We start from the raw sequence: 14,322 nt of genomic DNA on the forward strand, positions 1-14,322 counted from the left end.
TTTATGCAGCAGACACCAGACAAACCAGCCACTGGAAACCATGCAAGGATGATAGCAGTGTCTTTCTTGAGATACAAGGTAAGATGTGCCTGTGTGGTCAGCATTCTTTCCATTTAGCTGCAGAAGGAAGTAAGTAATATGAACTTCTTATCAGAGTGATGCACAAGAAGTTAGACTGGCATTAATGGCTTTTGAGTAATTTTGGTTGGAGTACAGTTAATGAAGTGATTGAAAACCACACAAAGTAAGCAGTCTCTGCAAGCAGTTGCTTGGCAGTTGAATGACTGGATGGAATTTATTTTTTTTTTTCTGTTTTCTTAGCTATGTGATAGTTCAAGTGGATGATAACACTGGGCAAAATTTATTTCTTTCCTCAGATGCATTCTTCACTGATAGAAACAGGCCCATAGGAGGGTAATCCACAGAGCTGAATTCTGTACACTGCAGTGCTATAGAGCATAAAAATGCATATGGGCAGTTCCCACTGATCAGATGTGATAGTTCAGTATCTGCAGGCCTTGTAAAATAACGCTTTTTTGTAATTTTTATGAACTGATAAATGTTGCCAAATTGCTTGGAAATTTACTGGCAGACTTCAAGATTTAAAAACTACACTTGAAGCATGCATCCTTTCTTCAGGCTCTCCTTGATATTTTTTTTCCTAAAGGCTTATGGAAGTGTGCATGCGTCTACATCTATATTTAAAATTGTCCTTTTCTCTTTTGTTTTTCATGCTCTCAGTAACTGTTATATTGATTTTTTTAAAACAAATTTTTTTTCTTTAGTACTAATTTCTAGAACAAAGTTCAGTTATATCTTAAGATGTTTTATTCTTTTAACCAAGTGGCATGATGGAGCAGCAAGTTACTGTGTGGTGAAGTTTGGTGATCTGCCCTCAGGAGTGAACTGTTATTGATTTAAAGGAAGATGAAAAGTCAGTGGTGTTTTGTGGGAGGGCTAAATGATCTCTTTTGGCCTTAAGATCTAGGTATATTGATTTAAAATTATCTTGCTTTACCTGCTGCCTATAAATTTACAAATTCAAGTTAAATGAACATAAAACACATTCTGTTTGAGTCCACTGTATTTGTACAGGGTTTTAACAAAACCATTTAAAATGTTATTCTTTTTATTAATTCTGCTTAGCCGTGTATAGCTCTCCTAGAGAACTCCTCATTTTGGGGGGGCAGTCTAGCAACATTTGTATACTTCACTGTAATTGAATCCTGATGCAAATCCAAGTCTTTGTTATTCTTGCATTCACTGCAGTGACCTTGATAATGTGAATGCTTCACCTTTGCTGCTCCTTGGAAGGCAGTCCTGTGAAATGGGATCAATTACGTGCATTGCTAGGATCCCATTTTCAATACCACGGAATTAAAAACAGTTAGAGCTAGTTAATGGGCTTCCCCCTTGTGGGAGGGAGGGGCTGGGGGAATGAACAAAGGAGAATAGAAGCTGAATTGTTTGAGAGGAGGTAATCTCTGTTTTGTTTCTGCTATAGATTAGGAATGATCAATTATCATGTCAGAAGGCAGAGAAGCTAATATGCCCCAGAATCTACACATAGTTATTTAATCATCCTGCCTGATGCATGGCATTCATCATTCACGTTTTTAATGCCACTTACTGTTATAGTCTCACATTTATGCAGGGAACATTTAGGGAGAGAGAGCCATGGTAATAGGCAACAACCTGGGGAACAGAATAGTGGAAAACCCGTATGGTTTGATTTCTGTCTGCTCAATCTCAGCAGCCTGAGCCCTGGACCCATGCAAACTGTTGTATATGTCTGATCTTGAAATGATACCCCTGACTCAAGGCATCGTCTGAAGGAAAACCTTCATGAGCTCCCATCTGTACTGGGTGGGTAATTCTCAGTGGTGCTGGAAGCTGCTTTTTTCCAAGAGCAAGTGGCAGCTAACATCATCACAGTCCTGTGAAGGCGACAGGCAAATGCCTGTGAGCAGCTGGTGTTGGTGCAGTGAGCTCTAGTATCCATGCCATCCTGTCATCTGCTGCTTTGACTACTTTCAGACGTCCTCAAGGCACAATTTCAGCCAGCCACTAGATGCAGTGAGCACTTGCAGCATAAAGATTGGTCGAAGGAGAGTCACAAATGTGCAGGGTGCTACCAAACAGGCAAGTGTTTTAGGTATTGCATCTATGGTGACATACATACATGTATTTTAATTCTCAGTAAGTCTTTTGGTGGTCTAGTCCACTCACTGAATAAAGATGAAGATGAGAAAATTGGAAGGACTAGGGCACTTCCTTACATCTATCCAAGTCATTCCCTGGTTGGAGAAGAGAGCCAAGAAACCTGTCAGAAGGAGGAACCCACAGTGACTGATGTTAAAATGCCCTTTTCTCTTCTGACAGTCACAAAGCTGAGGGGAAGCAAGTGAGCAGTATAAGGAGAACTTGCCAAAACCAAATCCTGTTAGAGTGGTTGTGAACCCAGAGAGGAATCTGGATGCAGTGAAACTTGTGTTTCCTCCATCTTTCTACAATGTCATGGGAATGCCGAATGAGACGATGTCACCGAAGCCTCGGGATACATTAGAGAGTGCATGTGCAGCTACCAAATGAAACAGCCAGAATCTCTGCTGGGACCATTAGCTTCTGGGGGGCAATCCCACCCCCCTCAGATGTCCAGGCTGTTCTCCTGGTACCATTGCATTGCACTGACCTCCACAGCCTGTGGTGACCCAGTTAAGTAGACAAGGGCTTAGGACATATCCTGTCAGCAGTAAGGGGAAAAATTGGATTAGAGAGTCCCTAAATTGGGTTTTCATGTTAAAAACATTCTGGCATATTCTTGAGTTTGTCTCTAAATCAACACATTCAGAAACTAACTGGACTGAAAAAGCCTGCTGTATTTTGTCAGAAGAGTCTGTATTTGCTTCCTGCAGAAAAGTGATGCCTCTGCAGGGTGGGAGAGTCAAAAGCCATGCTTTCATATGCAGCTGCATTTATCCCTTTCTAAAGGTTGGTGTTCATCCTGAGCTTGTGTTGCTCGGTCGCGAACTCTGCAGTTCTCCCTCAGCAAAGCAATTTTGCACAGTGCTTGTCTTTAAGCACAGAACTAGTGCCTCCACTTGGAAACAGAAGTTGGAGAGAGTTATTAAATTATGGAAACAAGCCTTTGCCACAAATTTCCCCACAATTTTCCTCTTTGTCACTCACGTAGGGGTTTTGTTCTGTGTTTGAGCTCAGTGTGACATCACCAAGTTGCTTGTGATTTAAACAGAAGAAACCAGCTGTCAAGAGTAATGCTTGCAGGTATTCCTTCTTTTCTTTATTTGCCTTACGGCAGTGCCTGCAGGCCAAAGCAAAGATTGTGCTGGCAGCACCTGAATAGTTAGTTGCTGCCCCTCAAGTCTGTACAGATAAAGGAATTATCATTATCTTCATTGCACAAATAACAGCACAGAAAGATGAAGTGACTTGCCCATGGTCATACTAGGAATCTCTGGCAGAGCCAGAAAGCAGAGTATTGTTTCCTCTGGTCTGATGCTTTTATCCCAGTGCCATCCTTTTGTGTGACTGGCCATTTTCAGCAATTTAGATTTTTCCATCATGTCTCCTGGCACAAACAAGCTAGCTAGTAAATGGCACTACAAGCTAGTAAATGGCACATGTATGTCTCTTGGATCTCTGCCTTTCAAGATCCTTTATATTTTTATCACTTACCTTGTGATAGCCAGGTGCCTCTGTAGAGCCTTGTGTCTGGAAGGATCTCAGGATGTGCTCATCTAATCTGCTTTAAAACCTCCACAGAGGCCACAGGTTCACTGGGTGATATTTTTCCAGTGCTTCATTACTGTGCTGGTCTTGCTCCAGAGAGAGTGAAACTTGTGTTTCCTCCATCTTTCTACAATGTCATGGGAAGCCTTTTACTTATTTGGAGACTCATATTCTCTTTCAGTCTCCTTTTCCCCAGGACAGAACAGTCTCTGTTTGCAGCCTTCCTAACTTGCGGGTTTTCTCCAGTTCCCTCTTGGATTCCATAAAAATGCACTGTGTTTTTCCTGACATCCAGAATGTGGCATGGTCTAGAGCTCCCTCAAGTGCTCCCTCCTTCTCCCCAAGGACCTGATAAATCATTTCACCTGCTGGGAAGCCATGGGTCGAGGACTTGCCAAAGCAAACAGCACGGACAGGGTGCATTCCACAGCAGAGCAGGGCATCAGGATGTACAGGAAGGTCTGCTGAGCCAGGGACGCCCCTGAGGATTGCCGAGACCCACCAGAAGCCCACAGTGTGTACAGGAGCAGCTGATGAGTCGGTGGGGCCAGGAAAAGAGCGGCCAAAAAGAGCGGCCCCAGGGAGAACTGCGAGTGACCAGGAGGGAGCAGGGCATGGCAGGACACTCTGTGTGGGAGGGTGCACAGGAGGTCACACTCTGCTGACTTGAAGGGGAGAAGAAACTCCTCTCATCCCATTCCTACCAGTTTGATGTCAGAGCCAGCGAGAGAAAACCTCTGGGAAGACCTTACAGCCCCATCCAGGGCCCAAAGGGGGCCTACAAGAAAGCTGGAGAGGGATTTTACAGGGGACTTTAAGGATAGGACAAGGGATAATGCCTTAAGACTGTGAGAGGGTAGGTTCAGACTAGATATAAGGAAAAAAATTTACAGTGAGGGTGTTGAGGCACTGGCAGCAGCTGCCCAGAGAAGTGGTTGTGACCTCCCCAGCAGTGTTCAAGGCCAGGCTGGATGAGGCTCTGGGTAACCTGGTCTATTGGAAAGTGTCCCTGCCCATGGCATTGGGCTTGGAACTGGGTTATCTTTCAGGTCTCTTCCAACTCAGACCATCTGTGAAGCTTCATCTTTTTCCTTCCTTCCAAAGGGGCATTACATGCTCACGTTTCACACTGCAGGGGTGTGAAGGAAAAGCTTTAGGAAGCTTAAGGTACACAAATTTCACTTGATAGTATGAAGAGGTGTTTTCCCAAGCACCTGTAGTAAAACTTGGATTTGTGTTGACTTGGGTGGTTAGCTTCATCTCAATGTTTGGAACCTGAGATTTTAGGACTAACACTGCCCGTGATCACACTTAAGTGCCAAAAGACTGAGTAGGATGTCCCAGCTGGCAGCAACAGTGAGATCTGTTAGATTTTTTTATTTGTCTGCCATTTCCCTTAGAAACAGTAGAAGCCTAGGCAGCATTTGCTCTGATCCAGAAAAGCCACTGTCAGTCTCAAACCAAGGGTTTTATATAATCACAGGTACATACACCTTTCAATTTCAGCTCTAGTAATTTTGAGGTTTTGCTGATTTAGGGGTTTGATCCAGTATTACCTGTTTGATATATTTTTATTTGTTTTTAAGAATTTTATTTCAAGCCTTCCAGTCTTCACTGGGGAAATCACTTATGGAAGAGGTCTGGATTGTGGTTCTAAAAAGCTGTGACCAGCTCAGGGTCCTGTGACAAGTGGTGGGCTCATGCTGTTCTCCCATTTCTGAATGAAAGGTGAGATATGAACAGTGGTGGTATTCAGAGGGACCAAACACCATAGGAAGTCAAAAACAAGCTACAGTGGGAGTTAAGTACTTTGGCTATTCTTCACTCTGACCTGATGCACCTCTTCAGTAGCTGTTCTTCAAGTGGAAACATAAGGAATTAATTTGGCTGCCCCTAATTTCACTAGAGTGTTCAGTAATTTGGCTTTAATGCTAGAATTCATCAGCAAGACTGATTGCTGTATCATACAGAGTGGCAGGCTTGGCAGAGACAGAAATTTCCCACACAATTTAAAAATGGTTTATGAATTTGCTGGGTTTAGAGTTTGATAACAGCTAGAAAAGGGACGCAGCAAGTCTTGTACAAAGGAAGGAGTCAATTTAGGAATTAAGAAGGTGAGATGCTAGAGAGCAGGAACTGGCACATTTTACATTTAATTCAGTAGCTGTGGTTTGGCTTGTTTTGCTCTTAATGGTGTGTGGCTTTTAAAAGGAAGTTTTTCCTTAAATGCAAATCAGATATGAGGGTACTAAAGATAGGGAAGGCACTCCTTGGTTAGTGTGGTGGAAGCTAGTCTGATAAATGTACTCAATAATGAGAATTCTACGGCAAAATGCTGAGCCCTGTGGCTACGATCCAGCAAAATGCTGACAGTAGTGGTAGCGCTCATGCACTTAAAATTAAGCATTTTCCAAAAATGCTTTGATGGATCAGAGCTGGAGTCCTTATCACCTTGCTAGGAGTGAATTTATGGGAGTCTTGTAAGTCAATAGTATTTATTCTTAGGCTTCACAACTAAACCACTAATGGAATATAGGGAAATTACAGCTTTTCTGTGGTGTGAAGAAATCTTGCTCTGGTCTTAACCACAATCTGTTCTCCAGCTTTCAGAAAAACGTACTATCTTGATTTCCAGAGGCGCTAGAAAAATAAAATCAAGTATTGCAATTTCCTCTGGATCTGCACCCTATGGGAAGATATTTCTTCATGCTCTCTTCCCTGCTCCAACAAATATTTGTCTCAGATACACATTGGCCTTGAGTGCAAGTACCTGCTAGGGATATCAGGGATGCCTCTTTTTCCTAAGCCGAGGCAACTTGTGATGCCCTAATGTCTTCCTCTCCCTTCTGAGGATCACAGTAAATTGGAGCTTAATAGGAACTGGCTCTGCAGGACACAGGGCTGATGCTGCTGTAAATACAAATGAATGTATTTTAGGCCTGACAATTGAAAAAAAAATTTCAAACAATGAGCTGTGGTCAGGGCCAGTCTTGTCAGGCCAGTTTTTTGAATTATTTTTTCTAAACAGCCTGTATCTGTACAAAAGGGACTTTGCACCCTGCAAAATACAGGCGAGTGTTTGCAAGCCTCCAGGTTTCAAGAGAAAAAAATTACCTTGATTGTTGTTACAGATAATGGTGCTCTTTGTAGCCTTCATTATACAGAATCCTTAAAATTCCTTAAAACTGTTGTGTACCAATATTCCTGCTAAGGACTTGAATGTGTTTGTTGATGAACAAGCTGGAGGAAATACTTCCCCTCCTTTGAGATGAGTGGGCTCAATATTACACAATTTTCTCTTGTGATATCTGGTCATGTTTTCCTCAGGCCTCGTGCCTGCCAGTTTTGTGGATCTGCAGGCAGCTTCCATTCTTCAAGAGTTCACATCTCCCATCCATGATTGGCAGGAGCCAAGAGCGTGTCCGTGCAACTCAGTAAACAGAAGGCAAATGGCAAGAATCCAATTTATTTTTTGAAACCATGTGCTTTTAAGAGCTTTGCCAAAGGTTATGTGTTTCTTTGAGATGGCAGTGATATATGATAGGCATCATTGAATATTCTGGCTCTGTTCTATATGGGGTGGTGTGCACATGAGGAATGACAAGGCAGTCTTACCCCAAAGGCCCTGTAGTTTAGTGCCTAGATTTTCTGGTGTCTTTGGGCTTTGTTTGTAATCCTGTTGCAGTTTTAATATATGATAGCCCTGAAACAAAGTAACTTCCTTATGGTAGATTTTGTAGAAATTATTTGTTTGTTTTTTGTGTAAGTGGTGAATTTTGGAAACTCTCATGTAGTCAGCAAGAGAGAGGTGAGCTGTTGCTACACCTTCCTGGGTTGCTTCCACAAAAGTAGGCACTTAGGTAGGTGAGTCTTAGAAATATTCTCTAACAGTAAAATACTTTGTGAATGGCAAAGCTTTCACTAGTTGCATCCACTGTCCTTCAAGGAATATGTATTGAATCCTGCTGTCTCAAAATTAACAACATATTTCAATTAAGAGGAAAAGACTACATTCAAACATTTAAAGCTTTGGATTTGTTTTCATAATTTATATGTCAATAATCAGTACTTGGTCTTAATAACAAAGAATATTTTGCAGACACATTTTTATAACACAGATTATTGCAGGAAGGATTTCAGTAGTGATTTTTCACATGCAGCAAGGCACTTGTTGCTATCTGTTATTTTAAAACCATTTTACAGGAGTAGCAAAATATCGAGTGTTCATCTAAAGATTTACCATAAGAAGCAGTAGGTCCTTATGGGTGGGTCGCTTGATGTTAGCTTGTTGCTGTAGTTTCCTCTGTTTTTTCTTTTTGCTGATTCTCTTGCAAGCTCCTTTAGGAAACACTCAGAGAAAAGAAAGCCTTGAATTATTGAATTTAGTGTGCACACACCTCTCCTTGCCCTAAACACACTTCAGTTACTGCAAGAACACTGAGTTTTGGGGCACAGTAGGTCTTGTGGCCTTAGACTACATTGGTGCTTAGCCACACAGATCTCCTGAGCTGTTAACAGAGATCAGAAGTGAGATGAGCCATCACCCCTGTGCTAATGCAAATTGCATGCAGATTGCTTCTGTTATTTCTCTAATGTGAGTATGAATTGAAAGTGTTTTCCCTGGTTTGTGTTTACCAACACAAGAGCACTTCTCTGTAGTGGGAGGGCTGGTAATTAAAAGCATTGGTTCATGGTGTCCACAAAAGCACAGCATCCCCACTGCTCTCTTTGCCTTTAGCAAAGGGATTTTTCTGGTGTCTTAGGTCCAAGGATTAGAAGCCTAGAAAGAAGTTCTCTGAGGAAAGCTTTGTCAAAGAAAGAACAGGCTCTTCAACACAATTAGGCACCCAACTGGGGTTTCACTTTTCATTAACCCAATCTTCTGTCCAGCTGGGAGGCAGCAAGGTCTTGGGAGCACCTTGGCCATGACCAGCTTGGGTGTCAAGTCATGTCCTGGTGTCGAGCTTAAGGAGTTGTGTTGAATCTTAGAGGAAGCAGGATGGGAGCCACCTGAAAGACCACCCCTTTTCAAATGAGACAGATCTGGTTGCTTGGGTTAGTCATGGATTCATATTACAGAAATAGGGCCCCGCCTTCTGTCAGGGCCATGGAGTGCTTCAGTTGGGTTCCTCTCTCCTGTTTGACCTGTTTTGTTTCAAGGTGCAGGTCAGGCCACCTCAGGTTTCAGAGGCATTCAAAATGTCAATTCAGACTGCAAAGAGATCTAAGACCTGGCACCTCAGGGGCTCATCTTGGAACGTAGATGTTGTGAAGAAATATTATACATCATTGCCAAAGCAGTTTGAAGATTGTGTTCTCATTTTGGTATTTGGTGTGTGAAAAGGACCAACATGAAGTCCCCATCTACACAAGAGATGCTTTGAAGAATCATTCAAAAGAAAATGATCTCCATATATGAACGATGTTTTAGGGTTTGGCTCCTATTTGGCAAGGTGTTTGGATTTAATCTAATCCTGGGGCTAAAATTTACCTCTTTGCCTTATTTAGGGTCTGTGCAGGATTGAAGTCCTACAAAAGATCTCAGATAGAATATAAATAGCATTTAATGCTACTTAGTACAAGGACCTTTCATTCCCTGGACTCAGTTTTCAAAAACACTTGCAAACACCTGCAAACTTGGGGCCCAACCTGTTTGCCTAACTAACCAGGCATGGTTTGCAACTCTTTGTTCTCAAGGGACAAAGAGTTTTGAAATCCATTATCAGACAAACTTGAGTGCACTTTGGGATATGAAAAATTGCAGCATGAAAGACAAGTTATAACTTAAATCCTAAGTTCTGACCCAGGTGTAATGCTCACAGTAAAAGTGCCCTTAAGAGAGCCACTGGGTGTTGCCCTAAAAGTTCCTATGTAGAAATGAAGAGATAATACAGTGGAAGCATTTTTCTTCCTTCTCCTTTCAGTGTTTCTCTTTTAACTAACATATCTATATTTTTTAAATTAACCTACTGCTTGAAGCCGCCTGCAATTTTTGCAATGCCTTTAGTGTGACTTGGTGAATAAGGCAAGTCTTGCTTCAAATGCTGAAGTCACCAAAGGCCTGAGCAAGAAATTAGAAACTGAGTGAAAAATTACAATTTACGAGGCTTTTGAAGTGTAACCAGAGTTACTTGTCTTGTGGCTACTCTTCTAATACAGGTTTATTTTCTTCAATTTTACCTGATTTTATTAAGTGCATTAATTATAACATTTTGTTTGGTTATATAATAACAGATAAAGGTTATGGCTTTGGGACTGAGTAAGATGGGGAGCCATTAGCTGTTGTTTCTGCCAGAGTGAAAAATACCAAGGCAAAAGTAATTGGCCTGCAGAGAGCATTAGATAGACCATAAAAAGTAGAAACTGGATTATTTGTTTTGTCTTGGTACAGTGATTGTTCACCTGATAACACTGGTTTCTCTTCAACTATAATTAGCATTTTATTCTACTAAGCATTACTGTATGTCAGTTATTAGTGGGACACAGCACAGTATGTTGTAAATATGGCCTTTGGTGCCTAGATGGCTAATTCAGTGCTAATGTCATTATCAAAGGTTGCAGAGGAACAAATGTCCTAAAAAGTCTGTTCCTCGTGAAATAATTTCCTGTAGTTATTCAGATGTGACTAATGGTGTGTCTTCTGCAGAAACTTTTATTTATTTATTTATTTGGTATGTCCCCTTACTCTTCTTAAGAAATGTTAGAACACACACACACACACAAAAAGGAAGAATCAGTTTTCTGTGCTTTTCTTTGCTTCCTGATTAATTTTTGGTCTCAGGAAAGCAAAAATGTACATTGGCAATTTCACACCTTGTTACATCTTCTGTTTGCTTTTATCACATGCATGGCTGTTTTCATAAATGGCAAACATAAACATAAATGATGTAATATCCCTCTTTGATCTTGACTGTGGCTGAGAAATTAATGCATAGGCGCAGAACATGAACAATTCACAATGTACACCTACCTTTTGTTGTGTCAAGGCAGGGATTTGAACAAGACTTCTGTCTGCTTACATAAGAAACATGGGATATTACAGCTTTATATATCTTGACTCTTACGTGAATTTATTTTTTTGCATGTTGCACTCCAAATGGAAGGGCTCTGTGGTTTGACTTCTTTCTACAAAGAGGATGCTGCCCTTGCAGAAGCAGTGACCTTTAAAAAGCAAGTCTTAAGTAATCCTTTTATTTTTCTGAGATCATATAGCACAGTATCCAGTTGCAGGCTTTTAAGATGGAATGATTGCAGACTTTGTCCACTTGCCTGGATTGAATTACATTTTGTTTGACAAAGAAAACTCTAAAATACTTGTACCTTCCTTCCTTCACTTCAGAGCATTGTAATCTCTGTGCATTGAGGATGCAGAGTGGTTGCTGTATCACGCCAGCACCGCTGGGATTTATTGAATTTACTTAATTGGACGTTATCTCACGGTTACACTTTAACACTTCTTTTGAAGGAGATTCAAAAAGGATACGGTTACTCCTCTACTAATTTACTTGGAGAGTCGAGTTACTCATTTTCTTATCTTCCATCCATTTCCTGGTAGAGCAGAGCATTCTGTGAGCCACAATTGAACATTTTAGAGACTTGCACACCCAGAGATTTAAGTCCATGTAGCTGCTCACTAGCCAAGCTTTTTGCACACACTTTTTAAAGGGAATGCTATGATTTAGGGGAGTAGGAAGTTTGATGGGTGTGTTTGGGTAGGCTGGTGGTGCATTTTGTCGTGTACTATGCAGGTGCACGTAAAGGAGAGCTAAACTGCCCTGAACCTCCAAGGGAAAGGTTTTGCAGCAGTGTTTGGGAGCACTAACATTGTTTTCTTGGCTGTAAAGCACCTGTGAGCCTCAGTCCTATAAACACTTCAGGAAACCTCAATAAAGTGGATGAAAAATCCACTGTTTGATCAGGTGATTTTGATACTGGGAATTGCATGATTTTCACCTTCCTGAGAGGCATTCAGTACCAGGGAGAACTGAGGTCTCCCCTCACTGCTCTTCTCAAGTTTACTTTTGCTAATAGGAGGTTAAAATGGTTTAATGCTCAGCACTCATGTTCTCTATCCTGCCAGACCTCTGCTGCCAGCTCTGTAAGCATGGGAGAGGCATTGCAGGAATTTGGAGACATTGGAGATCAGTCCCAGAGGGCATAGGTCCCTTTTTTGAGTATTTTGGTGGCTCCTCCCTGTACATGGTAGCATCTGAGTGGCTCATGATAAGTGAGCGGTATCATCTGTATAACGAGGATCGTACCATTTCCTTTTACTTGGCACCATCGCCACACAGCAAGGCTTGTTATCCAATGGCCCTGAAAATTAAGTAGCTCCCTTGCATTAGAAGGGGCTTCATTCTATTTTGATGGAGCTCCCTACTCCCTCTATCTTCTCTGAGCTGATATATCTGACTGTACATGTGTTCACAGATCTTGTATCTCAGATGCACAACTCAGTTTGCTGTGCACGTGAACACGCAGAGCCTGTTCAGGCACCTGGGCTGAGTAACAGAAATTCCTTTACCAGATTAGCAGTTTGTATTTAGGTTATTTTCCCTCACATAGCCCAAAAACTTGTAGAGGGCATCAGTCAGGGAGGGGTAAGGTGACTTTTGCAGTTGAAAAATTGTTGGTGATCACCATGCAGTGCCTGCATAAACAATGTGGTCGTGGTGAAATCAAGGTGGATTTTACTCACTTAGTGGAGCAGTTGTGAGCACAGTGGTGGATGCACAGTTAAAAAGCAAACAGGGTCTGTACAGCTTGATGCCAGCTCTCCAGCAGAAAACAGTTTGGAAATAGCCAACACCTCTGAGAATCCTTCAAGAGCCAAGTGGGGAAAGTAAACAGGAGTGTAAAAAACTAGGGCTGATGCAAGACTGAGATGTGGCAATTTGCTATAACAGAGAAGTCTTGATGCTAGCCTTCAGTCCAAGAACAATTGTCTGGAGCTCTTCCCTTAGTTTTTGGCTTAAAATCAGGCCTGGAAAAATTACTGTATTTGTTGTCTTTATTTTACTTAATGGGTTGGGGTTTTTATAGTGTTAAGATAGTTAGCTAGTCCTGCATATAGAAGAAATTGTTTTCTATAGTTCCAAATGCATTTTGGAAGATGAAATGTGGTTGTTGCTCTTTCCATTCCATTCCCCACCTGGCCACAAAAGTCTTTGGCATGGGTCTCCTCAGGCCCCCTGTCATCCTTGCAGGAGGGCGAGTTACAATCCCTCATCCAGGCATGGCCTGTTTTTGTCCCTGGAGAAGCTGCTCTTGGCCCTGCAAATGGGAGACCATGAGTTTCTCCCATCCCCTTTTCTTTTCACTCAGGGCTGTTTCCCAATCACTGGCATGAAACACCTGGGGTGTTAGGGCTGCATTGCCCACAGCAGCTTCTGCTGGAGAGCTGGCAGGGGGGCAGCAACCACAACTTAGAAAGTCTCTGCAGACCTCGGACTGAATACAAAGGATCCAGCCTATTTCTGATGCTCATGTGTGCTGCAAAGGGCAGATAACCTTTCAGGGCTGCATCTTAAAATAATGAGCAGAGCTTGTATGGCTGCTCTCATGCTGTGGCTTCCCCAAGCACACTGAGAACTTCCAAACTGTGATTGCCATTAAAATCTTTTGCCATTTGCAAGGAATTAGCATCACTATGTGAGCCTGCAACACCCCAGTGATATTTATAGAGAGCAATTGAATTATAAAGGTTGTAATATTCCTTGCTTCTGAAAGGAAGGGGCTGAAAGATGCCTGGGCTTAAACTACTTAAAATCCAAAAATAGTTAAGGAGCCCATGTAATCTAAGGTATTCTGAAAAATATCTGGCTTGAAAGCAGGCAAAAGAAAGCAAAGCATAATCAGGATGTAATTCTGATAACACAGACTCCTGACACATTTGAAAAGAGAAGGTGTGGGTTTGATGTGCTTGAAAATTGCTTGAAAAGATGGGGTCGATGTGTAAGCTGTGATAGAAGTTCATGTTATTACTTTGCCTTCGTGGTCATGCTACCACAAATCTGTGCAAGTCCAGTTGTTAAAAATGGGCAAATGCCACCAAGGTGAAAACAGACTCCACTGATCTGCAGTAGCTGGGGATTGCCTTGTGCTTAAGCATGCACTGATGAGTTTGACTTTGGCTGAGGCAGACCATCTTACTAACCATGGTTTTCGTCTGTTCTGTTTTTCTCCTGTCTTGCAGCACCTTCTCCAGTGAGTACTGTGAAAAAAGGGAAGATAACTAAAAATAGCATCTCCCTTTCCTGGCAGGAGCCAGATCGACCCAATGGCATCATCCTGGAATACGAAATCAAATATTTTGAAAAGGTGTGATGGACTGATTGCTGAGCTTCCCAAGTACCTTCTCTTTATTGTTTTCTTCTTTTAGTTATTATTATTTGAGTCATGGAAGGGAATGGAGAGATTTTATGCATAAATCAATGTCAGATTGATTTTGCAGTAAATGATTAGGAAGACTTGAAATGAGGGTGTTGTTTTCCATTAGTGTGCCACTTCTCTTGAACAAATACATTAAATCCGCATGTCAGATTCCTCTCCAGCCTTATCACATTAAGATAG

The 14,322-nt window shown here is 41.8% G+C and overlaps 1 protein-coding gene across 7 annotated transcripts in view; it reads left to right on the forward strand.

The window, feature by feature from the left end:
- Nucleotides 1–14,322, forward strand: part of EPHA5 (EPH receptor A5) — a 192,951-nt gene that overhangs the window by 127,555 nt on the left and 51,074 nt on the right. For all 7 annotated transcript variants that reach the window (XM_058024732.1, XM_058024735.1, XM_058024734.1 and 4 more), the window contains one exon: nt 13,946–14,070. In XM_058024732.1, coding sequence (XP_057880715.1) covers nt 13,946–14,070 — 125 coding nt within the window. The remainder of the gene's footprint in view (nt 1–13,945; nt 14,071–14,322) is intronic.

This window comes from Melospiza georgiana, chromosome 5 (assembly GCF_028018845.1).
Source record: "Melospiza georgiana isolate bMelGeo1 chromosome 5, bMelGeo1.pri, whole genome shotgun sequence".
Lineage (NCBI taxonomy): Eukaryota > Metazoa > Chordata > Aves > Passeriformes > Passerellidae > Melospiza > Melospiza georgiana.